The sequence below is a fragment of the Mauremys mutica genome, chromosome 8, assembly GCF_020497125.1.
Source record: "Mauremys mutica isolate MM-2020 ecotype Southern chromosome 8, ASM2049712v1, whole genome shotgun sequence".
Lineage (NCBI taxonomy): Eukaryota > Metazoa > Chordata > Testudines > Geoemydidae > Mauremys > Mauremys mutica.
Window position 1 is genome coordinate 92,937,108 of NC_059079.1, and position 15,233 is coordinate 92,952,340.

Consider the following 15,233-nt stretch of genomic DNA (forward strand, 5'->3'; position numbering starts at 1 on the left):
TCTATCCCCAGAACATTCTCCCCTACATTTCTATTGGCTTCCCCAAACAACAGATGCAAAATTGTTCAAATCCCACCTTCTCAGCCAGGTGACGCATCAATAGTAAACCAGGGAACTAAGTTTATTTAGGACCGTGAGCACGTGTATGTACGTGAACACATAATTTAATCTGTTCCACAACTGTTATTTCCACAACTGTTACTTCTTTCTATCCATATGGTGAATCACTTTGCTAAAGTGAGGGCAGGTCTGCCCTAGAAAAGGTTTGCTGGCCTAGCTATACTGGCAAACCCTTCCAGCGTAGACACAGCTTATGCTAAAAAAAAAGTGCTCTTGCTGCTATGCTGGTATAGCTGATACTGGTTCCCTGAGCAAAACACAGTAACTCTTCACTTAACGTTGTAGTTATGTTCCTGAAAAATGCAACTTTAAGCGAAACGATGTTAATTGAATCCAATTTCCTCATAAGAATTAATGTAAATGAGGGGGTTAGATTCCAGGGAATTTTTTTTCACCAGACACTATATATGTGTGTGTGTGTGTGTGTGTGTGTGTGTGTGTATACACACACACACACACACACACACACACACACCCTCGGTACCTCGACATAATGCTGTCTTTGGGAGCCAAAAAATCTTACCGCATTATAAGTGAAACCGCGTTATATCGAACTTGCTTTGATCCAGTGGAGTGCGCAGCCCCGCCCCCCTGGAGCACTGCTTTACCGCGTTATATCCAAATTCGTGTTATATCAGGTCGCATTATATAGGGGTAGAAGCGTGTGTGTGTGTGTGTATATACACACACACACACACACACACACACACACACACACACAGTATAAGTTTTAAACAAACAATTCAATACTGGTACACAGTGATGATAATTGTGAAGCTTGGTTGATGTGGAGGAGTCAGAGGGTGGGATATTTCCCAGGGAATGCCTTACTGCTAAATGATGAAATAGCAATTGGCTGAGCCCTCAAGGATTAACTCTCTCAGTCTACAAGGCAGCAGAAATGGAGGGAGGGGAGAGAGCATCACAGACAGAGACAGAGAGATGCACATTTCCCCTTTAAGTACACTGCCTTGTTAATTAGATCAGCTTGCTGAGACCGCAGCTGCTGCTGCCAGCAAGCTCCCTCTGTCCTGAGCCCTGTCGTGTGTCCCCCCCTGCTCTATGGAAGATGGGGTAAGGGAGGTGCAGGAGCAGGGGGGAAGGGGAACACCCTGACATTAGCCCCCCCTTCCTCCTCTCCCCCCCGCACAGCAAGTAGGAGTCTCGGGGAGCAGCTCCAAGGCAGAGGGCAGGAACAGCACATGGCAGTGGGGGGAGGGACAGCTGCAATTGCTAGCCTGCTGGGCAGCTGCTGCACAGGGAACTTAGGGGAACAGGGAGCTGACAGAGGGGCTGCCGGTCCACCCTGGTTCCAAGCCCCCACCAGCTAGCTGCAACGGGCTGCTCTTCCTGCAAGCAGTGACAAAGCAGGTGGCTGCCAAACAACGTTAAAAGGGAGCATTGCACAACTTTAAACGAGCATGTTCCCTAATTGAGCAGCAACGTAACAATGAAACAATGTTAACTGGGACGACTTTAAGTGAGGAGTTACTGTAGGCTATATCAGCAAGAGTGCTTTAATGCCAGTATAACTCCATCTACTGTAAGGCTTTTCCCAGTATAGAAATGTTGTTTAAAAAAAAAAAATCACACCCCTAACCAATACAACTATGACAAAAGTTTCCAGGTTAGACTTGGCCTAAGTCATATTGCTAAAGATCTCCACTGGGGGCCAAAAGGACGTAGATGAACCTTAGCAAGTGAATTCCTTAGCGCTGGATTTTCAGAGATATTGTTTTAATTCAAGTCAATAGGAGATGCATGTGTTCCATACTTCTGAAAAATCAGGTTCTTAAAGGGTTAAGTTGCCAGAGAAAAACTAAGCAAAATGATGACCATAATTTACCATTTCACTGCTCCAGTTAAACACCAGATCACTCCACTGTGAATCAAATTAACCTCCTCACTACGTGCACAATCTAGCCCTTAATTTTAAGATTATATGAAATAAACTTCCAGGGCCTAATGTTGGTCCAATTTTACCACAGTGTAACTCCACTGAGGTTTACTCCTACAGGTTTACTTCATACAGTCTTATAGTTCAGGGTCAGCTTGTGCATGGAGCGAGGAGGCCAATCTGAATGATTTCAATCGAGATACTCTGGCATTCAATTGCAGTACAGTGAAATGGTGAATCAGGCCGATCTCTTTTCTTACCATGAACTCAGTGAAGTTACCCTGGTACAGAATCAGATCGACATACTGAGGAATCAGACCTTACAAGTTTACTTCATACAATCTTAAAATTAAAGGCCAGACTGTGCAGAGAAAAGAGTGATAGGCAAGCATTCCATCTCCATGTCCTCCTCAAGGTCCGGACACACTTTCCATTTTTCCTGGATCTCCCCCTTGGGCAGCAGAACGCTTCTCCCATTCTTAAACACAGACAACTGAGCCCTAAATTAGGGTTCAAAGCCCCAGACATCATGAATTTACCTCCTTCTCTTTTGCATATCCACTTTCTCAGAGAAGAACAATCTGCTGGGGAAAGGTATTGCTTGAAGGCAACCACACAGTCTTCTTTAGTGAGCATATGCCTCCTGTTACGTTTCATGACCCTGCCAGGAGACGGAGAAAAGCCAAGTTGCAAAACCGAATGAGATCAACTACAGCATCTCCGGATTTGAGGGCATGCGGCGTGGCATTTTTATGTAAGGAAACTGTAGCTACTAGCCATGGTACTGGTTTAGTACCCAAGATGTCCTCTATTGAGGATCTGTATTCAGCCCTGACTAGGATAGGCTTGATGGTTTTCTCTCTAACTGCTATTGTCCTATTTAAAACAACGGCATCTGTCAAAACTTGGTCTCACCATGCACTTTCAGCCTGAGCAGATGTGCCATCGACCCATACATATCTGAAGTCTTCTTTCTTATAGGTCAAACCTATCCAGCTGTTCTCCCCTTTAAACTGTATCCAAGCCTAGAACGCAAAAACAATCCATTCGAACATGTTATTAGGCCTCTTTTATCCATTCTGCACTTCATTCATACCATATGGGACAGAGTGACTCAAACCATTTGGTTCTTGCTCATTTTTATTAAGTGTCTAGCTTTTTCCTTTTGTGTGGGTGAGCCCACTGAGCTCTCCCAGAGCTGCAGGTCCCACACTCCCCAGCCACCCTAGCTACAAAGCACAGAGGACGTGACACCCTCCTGAGCTTGTCAAAAGAGTTGCCTATGGGATAATTGCAGCAGGCATAACTCAGAGCCACCCTTAGAGCCACCTAGGGCCATTCTTTCCTCAGATGCACTGAGTGTGACTCAGCCTACTGAATCAGAAAGTACAATCATTCAGCAGGCAGCAGCTTATAATTATATAGATGGAAACAGAGCACACAGTGCATCTCCTATCTTAAGCAAAACAAAAATCCTCACACAATTACGAAATCCCCCAATTTTAAATCTGTCAAATGAGAAACTAGACAGGATACCTTTTCTGCACTGTTTGTAATTTTAGCGAGGTCCGTCTCCTTAAAGCCCTGACACGCACTCCTGGCCTCAGTCCACGTTTTAGTTTTAGTATCTTCCACATAGTAACACGCCTTTCGAAAAGAATGCCATCGAGGCCCCTGGGGGCACAACTGCCTGGAAACTGAACACCACAAATTGTTATGGTACCCGACTTTGGAAATAAAAGCGCCAACGGGACCTCAATAAATACAAGGATATGAACGTCCAAACCGTTGCTTTCTGTACCTTCGCTAGGAGAGCACCGTGGATCCTGAGACTGTAAGCTGCAAGTAACTCTGGCAGTGCCTACACAATGTCCAGTAACACCGCTGCAAGGAAAACCATTGGTGCAAGGATGGCAACTGGCTTGACAATCTGAGCCATAGTAGCCTGTCTGGCAGCCTCAAAGGAAGTTTCAGAGTTAAATGACAGAGTGCAGAGACTATTCAATCCCTCATTCATTTCCTCCATTTCAGAGAAAATAAAATGTCTTTTTAAAATTTATTCCATTTAAAAAATACTATACATGCTCATTAACAGTGATCTGGGCACCTACCCCATAAACTAAAGTCACACATACATCAATAAAGGAATGCCCCAAAATACACCCACCTCAGCCCATTTCCACAACAGCCTTAACAAAGGGAAAAGACAAGCTTTGCAATGAGTACTTTTAGCTTTTGTGTTAAATGTGGCACTATTTACACCACATCAGTGTCTCTCTATTCATTGGGTCATACTTATTTTTACTGTTCAGTCTTTTTCTATAGACATATAGGGCCTGGTTCCCATTTACACAGGTGGAAGCCAGGAGTAACTCCTATGAAGTCATGGAATTACTCCATGTTTACACCAGGGTATCAGAGAAAAACTGATCCTTCTTTCTCCGTTTCCTGTGTTTCTAAGAGCACTCTTCCGTCTTAGTTCTGAGGTCAGATTCTCAGCTGTTGATCTATCCCCTATGTACCACTGCAGCAGCACAACGGGGATGGAGGGCTGCTCTGACAGCAGTGGGGTGGGGAATACTGGGGTGGCACGTAGCCAGCATTACTTTATGCACCCCCCTCAGCATAGTGAGTGACCCAGAAATGTTGCAGAGTATGCTGCACTCAGGACCACGGGCCTGGCCTGGCGGCACACATTAAAAAGCTCTGAAATTGATCTAACTTGTGCAGAAAGTCAAAAAGGACCCCGGATGCCCCAGCACTGCAGGGCAAAAATATAGCAAGAGCCACGTGTAACCCCCTCCCTTCACATGGCTGGCAAAGTTCAAGTGTACCAGAAGATCTGACTAATGAAATAAGAATGTGTCTTTAAAAAGTAAACCAGCTCTCCCTTTCTGGAAGAGTGTAGTTGTCATTCTGAAGGGTATTTTTGATGGACAACAACAGTTATGGGAGACCAAATACAAGAGATATCCTTTTAAAGAGGACTCACAGAGTTTAATTTGTATTTTAGTTAATTGATTGTTGTAGGGTAGTCTGATATGATAAAGTAAGAGGAGCTAATGAAGTCTGGGGTATAGATAGAAATATATACACAAATACTTACCAGTTTTAAGATATAATGCATCAGCTTTATTAGAGCTTCTAAATACCTCTGTTCCACTAACCAAATTATACCGTTTCTGTGAACGGACTACTCCAGTACAATGTGTTTTCTCATACAGGCATGCCTTTTCAGCAGATTCGAGAGATGAGTATACTTTTGGCAACAAATTCTGTCTTTGTGTTATTATGTGGCCTGCATAAAACTGAAACATGTCTTCAGCTAAAAGAGAAGGAAAAATATCCCAGAATGAAACGGCAGATACACTTATCCCCACCCCAAAACAGGAAAGACTTTCAAATATAGATACCCTGCAGCTGTTTCCCAACATTCCCAGTTGTCCCCAGAAAATTATAAAGGATAGTTACCTAGTACCACCTTCATTTTCATAGACAATATATCTGACTGCCTTCCCATTACTTATGGATTTATCCTTACAACACCCTTGAAAGACAGTAATACCTCCCTATCTCAACTCTGTAGAAGGGGAACTGAGGCACAGAGCAAGTGACCTGACCAAGGGCATACAGGAAATCTATTGCAGAGCCAAGAACCGAATTCATATCTCCCAAGATCCAGCCCAGTGCTTCATACTTCATCCTCTAGCATAGAGCCTAGAAATCCACTGCAGTAATCCACTTGCTATAGTAATCCTAGTAATTCACTCAAGGAAAAAGCCAAAAGGTACATACACAAAAATGCAATGTCCAATTGCATGCCTAAATATTAGCATGGTTTGGCCAACTGCACACACAAATCTGGTGACTGTGCATACACATGGGTGTTTAGACTCATTGCACACACAACTGTACTAATTATATATGAAAAATGAACGTGTGGAATTGTGAATGTGTTGGGCCTGATTTTGATCTTACTCAGACCAGTGTAAATGGACAGTGACTGTGCTATATTCAATGGAATTACACTAGCATGTGAAGAAAATCAGGCCTGTTGTTCATTGACTCAGCATCACCCTTTTCAAATAGATAGTCTATTACGCATTCAAGTGCTCCACACTGCTGATTAAGATTTTCTAAGTGAAGTATCTTTCATAGAATCACAGCTGTATGAGTGAAAGGATAAGAACATTTTCCAACAAATGCAAACAAATGAAAAAAATAAAATCTGTGTTTACATGTGGAATAAGTTCATTAAAAATACAGAACCATTTGTAATAAAAACAGTCGGTAGAAGCAAAAGAAGAAATGAAAGAACAAAGAAATGCAAGGACTGACCAGAAAAGTTATCCTGTTACTTACCTTCATTTCTTTTACACACAAAATTATATTTTAAAAGGCAACTAGCTGCTTCTAAAGCTACTTTATTATGCTGAAGAAACACACAGTTTTCAGTTGCATCCCGATGTACGTTTAACCTGAAGCAAAAGCAAAATTCTAATTACACTTAATAATAAATGTAAAAGAAACCCTCCAACATTACTGCAGTAAGTTGGCTGCATAGCTGGATCCGAACAAAACCCACAAAGGTTAAGACTTCAAGAGCAAAGGGTAAGGCTTCCCATGTAGTAGATAAGCAAAATTTGTACAATTGATGCTGTACAGTACAATTTATAATGAAAAAAGTTATATATACACAGAAAAAGAGGAATAGAAAATACCACACATGCAATGTAACAAAGTTAAATTTGAGAGTTTGGGAAGGGGATGGGAAAAATGTATCACCCCTCTACACCCAGCAGAAACAGAAGCAAAAAGTTAATAGTGGCAAAGGGCACTGGCAATATTAACTGTTCTGGGAGCCCCTATCTCTTAGGAAATCCATTTTGTCTTTGTCTAGGTCTAGTAACGAAAAGTGTGGTGGTGGTAGGTCTTACCAAACACGTTCTCAATGCCCAGTGTGCTCAAGACAGTGTAGACTTAAACGCACACTAAGCTGGATGAGATAAAGTCCAGCATGCGTTAAAGTCCACACCAGGCTTCTAGAACATGTTAGTTAGAATAGGTTGGGTCACACCTTCTGACACCACACCTTTAAATCCTATTCTAGACAAAGGAGAACATTTCTACAGGTATTTGGGCACCTAATTCCTATGAAAATCAATGAAAGTTAGATACCTAAATACCTTTACAAATCTTTCCCAAAGTCTTATAGCAGTGTCCTAGGTGCAGGAGACAGGTACGAAATGAGCAGTCCTGCTCTCATGGGAACCAGGGCAGACCCAGAAGCAGGAGCCCTCTGAACAGCTTATTCTGTGCCTTTCTTGGATTTTCAAGAGTTATAGAGTTATGTTATAAACCCTGCATTCTTCCGCAAGCCAAATGACATGGCCCCTGACACACTGGGCTATAATCTGGGACCATGATCACCTGCACCACTATCTTCATGCAGAGAACATTCAAAGAAGATGAAAACACATAGCTATAGTTTATAAAAGCCATTACACTACATTGTGGACAAAACAGCATCTGGGACTTATCTAAATGCATCGAATGTGTCCACATCACAATACTTTTAATTGTACGTACACAGGATGTAATCACTGAAGTATTTAAATTCCTAAAATAAATGTGTTTATTAATCCAAATGCTCAAAAGAAAAACATTATAACAAATACATTAACATCTGGAGGGAACTGTCTATTTTTTTTTTAAGGAACTGTTTAATTTAGCATGATACAAATAGAATAATGAGTCAATCATTCAAAACTGTTAGTGACTACAAGTAATAGAGCAAGAAAGCGAACAACCTACGAACTCTGTACTCATTCTCATTCATAAAAAAAATCAAGTTAGGTTACCAGTTCAGAGCTGTGTTTACTCTGGATCCATCTGCCCACTGCCACTCAGAGGCCGATGTTTCCCATTTCATTCCTATCCACGCTGGCTGTTTTATCATCTTTTGTAGCCAGTCCTGTAAAGTAACAATATATACTACACTAGAAACTGACAAACAAAACTTGGTGTGTTTTATGAAGCAGTTTTCTATGTCCTTCCCATAGTTTGATATTGTCTGAATCACAGGTGGTAAATTGTTAACCCTGTCACAAAATCATTTTCTGTTGTGTACAGTTTTGGGTGCCACCCTAAGAAAGATGTGGACAAATGGAGAGAGCAACAAAAACTGTAAAAAGTTTACAAAATCTGACCTATGAGGAAACGGGAAAGAAACTGGGCATGTGTAGTCTTGCAAAAAGAAGACTGAGGGGTGATCTGGTAACAGTCTTCAAGTATGTTAAGGGCTGTTATAAAAAGTACAGTGATCAGTTGTTCTCCATTTTCACTGAAGGTAGGACAAGAAGTAATGGGCTTAATCTGCAACAACACAGATTTAGGTTAGGTGTTAGGAAAAATCTTTTTAACTATAAATGTAGCTAAACTCTGGAATAGGCTTCCCAGGGAAGTTGTGGAAGCCCATCACTGGAGGTTTTAAAGAATGAATTAAGACAAACACCTGTCAGTGATGGTATAAGTATACTTGGCCCTGTCTCAGTAGGGCTGGACCAAATGACCTCTCAAGGTCCCCTCCTGCCCTACATTTCTATGATTAAATTCTGGATAGACCCCATTGAATTAACCACAAACAAGTAACCAAAAGTCGGGGGAAGGAGACAAACCATTCATAGTCTTTATAACGTCAAACCTTTTCAGCCGACGATTCCAGCTGCAACAGACTTGTTCTTTTAAAATGGTTGCAAAACAGCCCGGCTTCCATCCAACTCAGAGTTCTATTCCTTTCTATAAAGTAACAACGTCCATTCCAGTACCACCAGCCAGGCCCAAGAGGACATTTCAAGCTGTACTTGCCTGACATCATTGAAAGAGAAGAGAAAAATACTATATAACAGCTTTCTTTTCCAATTAAAAACTTGTTTCCTGTGAAATTTAGCTTCTCATGCCCCCCTCACCACACAATTGTTTCTGTTCTACCAGATATTTTTATATTTTGCAGTGGGAGCATTTTTAGAATGAAGAGGGGGACTGTTAAATGTTTTACTTCTTCAGGGAACACTTTCAGTTAGTTGCCTACATATGGCAGCTATTTCCTTATTTATGCACAAAAATATCCATTTGCTTGTGCAAACTGAGTAGGTGCACATGCAAATGCCACTTTAGTGAGTATGCAAATAGATCTGGCAACACATTTTGCTTTATTGGAGGCCTGCTGAAAATGTGGTGTTCTCTGCTGCCCAAAGGCAAAATTCACTCCTGTGTAGAGCCAGCAATAAGTCACTGCACCAGATAAGTCTCACTTATGCCTGAGTTTGAGACTAGAGGTGGGACTTTCACGGTGCAATTGCCTTGGGCTAGCCCTCTGCACAGAGGTGAATTTCACCCCAGAGGATGGCAACAATACTGTACACTTTATAAAGCAAAACTAAAACAAGCAACAAGGCCCCAGACCTTCACATCACACTACCTCTCTCTACTCTTTATACTCAGAGGTGCAGGCAAGGTATCTGGGATATATATGAATTGAAATGTGCAACATTCTTATGAACAGACAAGATATGTGAATGTGAATCTCAGCACCTTAACTGTCCACCAAGAAAGAAAGAAAGGGGTCACAGAGACAGGGAGAGCAAAGGAGGGAGCCTAGGAATTCACATACTCATGTCCGGCTTACCAGTCTTAAGGGCATCCCTTTGGTTTTGCATATTTAATTTTTAATGTTTTCCCCTGAGAAATGAATGACACATTCTTGCAGTACATATGTAGCACAGTAAAAATATTTTATTCTGCAGACAGCACAAGTGGGAAGTGCTATCTCTCTTCTGAGTTTTGCAAATCTCTCTCTGCAGGAGAAAATGATATGCGGCCCTGTGTAATCTCAGTGAAGTGAACAGGCTTGTAGGGGGGGAGTAAATCATCCAAATTTCATTATTTGTTATACTAGTGTCAATCTGGATTAATTACACCAACTTTAAAGGAGTTACTAGAAATTTATGCTGGAGAAGGCAAGAACAGAATCTGGCCTTTTGTGTACTGATGGAGCTTTACTGTAGAATTACAAAGGACTCCTTGTTATTTTTGCTGATACAGACTAACACAGCTACCACTCTGAAACCTACAGAACACGGAAACATTATTTGGCTGCATATAAGAATTATATGCCATAAAAATGAAAAACTAGTGCACATTTGTTGGATTCCACCATAGTGTTCAGGGGGGAGGGTTCTTTTGTTATTTTTAAATACTTTCTCCTTGGCTGAAGGAATTCTCAACTTTCAATTCCCACTTTCTGACAGATTTGACTTCTTAAAAAAAAGGCTTTACCTAAATTACAGACACCTACATCCTCTGGCTCAGCACAAACTGCAGTGTCCTCACACTTTCCGGATATGGGATTGCACGGCTTGTCCCAGTAGCAGTCTGGGCATTCCTTTTCACAAGACGGTCCGTAGTATCCAAAATCACAAGCTTAGAAAGAAATTAAAATCCTGAAAAACCTCCATAATAGTTACATGGACACTAACTGCTGGAAACCATGCTGAATAATTGCTTCTCAGGTCTAACATATGTGAAATGGTTAGAATTTCTTGCTAGGGGTCACTAGAATTTAAGCCAAAATAGGATTTCAGAAACCTAAACCCTCTTATTACAGAGCACAATATCATGTAAGCTTCATAGTGAAAACCTCCACCGGAAGCTGTAATATTTTATTAGGGACAAAATGTATTGATACTCTGTATCCATTCTAACATATCCTGAAAAGGTACCTCTAAATAATGGACATTACCTGATTTTAAGTATGTTGCGCTTTGTGCAAATCCACTGATAATGAATTCAGAGTCATGTATTAGGAAATAACTGTCTTGCCATAACACATAGCCAATGCATCTGGACCTCTGCATTACACAGATTTGTCTGGCCAATGTGTGGTTAGTGTATTTAGCTGATACTGCTGGAGTTGGCAAGATCACCGCTGCATCCCAGATACTTATGAACAAATCAAGATCTGGAAGAGGGGGAAAAAGTTTTCACTGATTTAGCAAAACAGTACAAGACATTAACTCATCATTAGTGATTAACGTATATATCTCTGTACAAAACCATCCACAGTATCCAAAATCACAAGCTTAAAAAGAAATTTAACACCAACTCTGAAAAATTTCCATAATGGTTACATGGACACTTACTGCTGGAAACTATGCTGAATATATGCATATATGTGTCTACACAAATGTATTACTTTGTATATTTCTACATTTACTTCAGTCACCTTCCAAGTTTTTAATGAAATGGATAAGTAACGTCATTACTAGTGGAGTACCTCAAGATGATTAATTAACTCAACAGAAATTATGCAAAATTTATCATTTGAACAGTAATAAAAAAATCTGTTACTACAAATAGTCTGCTGACAATGAAACAAGAGGTACTTCTCTGCATTTCTTCATAGCCAGAATATATAAGTCAATGGGAGTCATTAGTCTGAAGCACCACACAGTATTCTGAACAACATTTTTTCTATGTAACTTCAGGTGTCTCAAAATATCAGAGAACAATCAGTATGTATTCACCCAAATTCATGCATACTTGCAAGTAACATGTCATCTCTCCCTCTGAGCCTGTATTTTTAAAACTGTGTCCTGAAACTTTTGATGGCCTTTGATGCCAAAATGAAAGTTCCCTACTGGACAGTCTTGAATGAGTTCAAGTGAGAATTCTTTGAAATACTTCGTTGTAATGAGTGCTTTTATCATTGCCCAATGCTGCTATAGAAGCCCTCTGAGAAATAAAATGACTTCAATCTCACAGGGAAAACTACTCTTGATTCAAAATTTTACACCAGTAAGGGTGAAATTCACCTGGGTGGAGAGAGACAGCCCAAGACCTAGGCACCATTTAACACCTACTGAAATCCTCCATGCTGGCCACCTGCACAGAGGTGAATCCCACAGTAAGTGAATATAAATCAGATTCCAAACCTGGTTCTGCTGGCTTCTTGCACACCCATTTCTTGGCTCTCCTACAGCTTGCTGCAGCGACAAGTTCGCCAGCTGGCATTTCAATACATCTCAGCCAACTGTTTCTCTTTCTAAAAGTTAGCCTGTTGTGGAAAATAAAAACAACTCAGGGGGACTGTTATTTTTGTGAGTAACGAGCAATCTAACTTAAAAATGATGTCAGTACACGGAACCACCCCGGGTAGGACAATGGCAATGATAAAAGGTACAGAATACCACAGGGCCAGGAGGAAACATGACTAAAAGCTAATGTGATAATTGTCTGTAAGTGCCTGCCAGGGATTAACAAAAAGCATGGCAATAAGAGAGAGGGGAATTCTTATTAGCACCCAATGGAGTCACTACAATTTAAACCAGAACTGGATTTCAGAAAATTAAGTCTACTTTACTACAGAGCATGATATCTGGGTAAGTATCAATATGCTGAAAACCCAATAAACCGAGAGGTTTTTTTTTTAAATCAGTAAAGAGGAAGAAACATTTTATAATGTAAGACAATGGAATAGCCACAAAGAAAGGTTAAAGCCGCCACTTCCGGCAACTCCAATTGGCCTGGAGTAGCGAACTGCAGCCTCTGGGAGCTGCAATCGGCCGAACATGCAGACGCGGCAGGTACACAAACCGGCCTGGCCCGCCAGGGGCTTTCCCTGCACAAGCAGCAGAACAAGTTTGGGAACCACTGGACTAGATGTCTCTTACCTGAATATTTGGACATTAACAATATGTCTAAGCTAATAAAATTGTGATTTTTTTCGGATCTCATTATTGTTTTGATGTGGTTTCAGATCACAACCACACTATGCTAGATACACATAGATTGCTTCATATACAGACCATTCCAATACACTAGATGCATTATCTTCATGTGCCCAGGTCCAGGTGCCATCTCGGTTTATATCTTGCAACCCTGTCCATGTGGGTCCATTCAGAGATGATTTAATCCAACTCTGTATACAAAAGTTTTCAGAAACAAAAAGGAAAAAGTGTCTGTGGTTTTACTGTTTTTATCAAAATGAAACAGGACAATTATTATTAAAAGAGAACGAAACCATATTATCTGAGTCCAAATCTGTTGGTGTTTCATGCCAGAAAAAGTTCACTGAGATCAAGCCAATTCCTTGGATGCTTGATACAGCAAACACGTCTGATCCAAAAACCTTCCTGTGGTGCCTACAGCTCCACATAAACAGCAATGGAACTTCTAGATGTTCAGCACATGCCATAATACCTGAATGGTGTCACCCTTCCGGAAGTTCTGTCAGCCTAGGCCAAAAACCCATTAAGAGAAGAAAAGCGGCGACATTAATAACTGTACCAGTTCTTCCGGGCTTTCAAACCAAACAAGTTCAGCACCTCTGTATCGACTGCAGGTAGAATTGGCATCCGTCCAGGATTTCGCTTTCACACGTGAGATATAGTAACAGTACCTGTTCCAGTAGCACCACCCGGCCTCATCTGGACATTGTATACTGATTGTGGCTTTAAAAAAACAACAAACAAAGCCACAGCATTGATCTCTGTTATGTCAAAAACAACATGACAGGCATTTACCCTTAAAAAATATTCACATTCTTTGTGTTCACAAAACTGCCAGCAATTCATTCTGGGGTAAATTCCTCTCTGCAAAGAAACCTGGCACAAGGCCTATGCACCATTCAAGTCCTACTTATCCACTATTACAGTGATGTGAGTTAGGTGATGTATAGGCCTTGAGCTGGCATTTTGCATGGCGAGGAGGGTGTGTGTGTGAATAATTCATCCTCCACACGACTCCCTTTGAATTTAACAGGGGCTGCACAATGAGACCCCTGGGAACCACTTTGAAAATTTAGAAGTTAAGGTATGAGGGAAAATACATATGTTCCTCAGCCTCCCGAGCTTCCATAATTTTTTTTAAAATTGGATGTGATACAGTAAATTTTCCTGGATCCTCATCAATAGGTCTATCAAGATACTTCTCTTTCAGCTCACTGAAGAGGCTTTAATGAATCTGTTTGCAGTGCATGGACAGAGAGTAGACCAGAGAGCCATATGAACAATTGTTTACCTACATTTCTGTGCACAATTATATTTATGTGCACAAACTGGATGAATAGACACATCTGTACAATTTAGCACCTACAATAAGGCCCTGATCCTGGAAAGTTACTCATGTGCTTAAGTGTTTGCAGGATGAATGCTTGAGTGTGCAATTTCTGTTATTCCACAGGCAAATTAGTCACCTGTGTGTCCAGTGATGCAACCTGTAATCTCTACAATATACAGCAGAGACCCCGTTGCAATTTCAAGTTGAGGTTTGCGCCCTGATGTACTTAGCCAAAATTTCCCTTCCTATTACTCTTGAACAGTGTGCCCTGTGCCAAACGTCAGCTCAACTGCTTCCCTCCACTACAAAAGTGGCAGCATCTCCATGAGGCTATATATGTTCTGCAGCACTTGTGAAACACTAAGAATCCATGATATTCCTCTCAGGTCAGTTTTACACTAATGTAACCCCAGTGGCTTCAATGCAGTTACCTGTATTTGGGAGGAGAATCAGGTCCTATCTTTCTGCCTGCAGCACCAAATACCATTGTATTCAGACTCCAACATATTTGTTAGTACTTTATTCTTTGGAATGAAGAGGTGTTAGAGGGATGCAAATTATGATTATTAACTTGCTTCTTAAAGGAAAATCAGGCAGTTCCTCCCACAGCCCTGAACTATAAGATCATGGTTTAAATAACCCTTATTATGTAGCCCATTATTCTTGGGCCTCTATGTGCTTTGTAACATTGCTGTAATGCAGGTTCTTTCTATAGTTCTTTCAGTTTTTAATGTCCACACAGACAAATTTTGCTATGAGCAGTGCATTTTTAAGAAGTGCTGACCCAAAGTGAAAGCATTCTTCCATATGGTTCCTCTTTTGATTTTCTTAGGCCTACAGCAACTAAGTATACATCAGTCAGCACAACATTTATCTTAGTCATCATCACTGGTCTAATATCACTCTGAACACTGTCTCTTTAGATTATATCCCTTTCCCTGATCTTTTGTTTTCAAGAACATAAGCTTCTCAAGGCTAGGACTGTCTTTCTCTGCACACATACTACTGCAAGCTAAATAATAATAAATCTTAATATTCAGCCTTGTGAGTTTTTGGGTGAAAGAAGAAGCATGTATCACACACATATGCATTTATATGA

The 15,233-nt window shown here is 40.9% G+C and overlaps 1 protein-coding gene across 1 annotated transcript in view; it reads right to left on the reverse strand.

Annotated features, from left to right (window-relative positions):
* Positions 1-2,427: 2,427 nt before the first annotated feature.
* Positions 2,428-15,233, reverse strand: part of LOC123376326 — a 40,847-nt gene continuing 28,041 nt past the window's right edge. The window contains exons 16-29 of the mRNA XM_045028248.1: positions 13,364-13,527; positions 12,883-12,995; positions 12,010-12,131; positions 10,818-11,036; positions 10,355-10,498; positions 8,721-8,884; positions 7,879-7,991; positions 6,380-6,495; positions 5,124-5,342; positions 3,819-3,974; positions 3,554-3,714; positions 2,933-3,042; positions 2,557-2,678; positions 2,428-2,495 (exon numbers count right to left, since the gene is read on the reverse strand). Of these exons, the coding sequence (XP_044884183.1) occupies positions 2,428-2,495; positions 2,557-2,678; positions 2,933-3,042; positions 3,554-3,714; positions 3,819-3,974; positions 5,124-5,342; positions 6,380-6,495; positions 7,879-7,991; positions 8,721-8,884; positions 10,355-10,498; positions 10,818-11,036; positions 12,010-12,131; positions 12,883-12,995; positions 13,364-13,527 (1,991 nt within the window). The remainder of the gene's footprint in view (positions 2,496-2,556; positions 2,679-2,932; positions 3,043-3,553; positions 3,715-3,818; positions 3,975-5,123; positions 5,343-6,379; positions 6,496-7,878; positions 7,992-8,720; positions 8,885-10,354; positions 10,499-10,817; positions 11,037-12,009; positions 12,132-12,882; positions 12,996-13,363; positions 13,528-15,233) is intronic.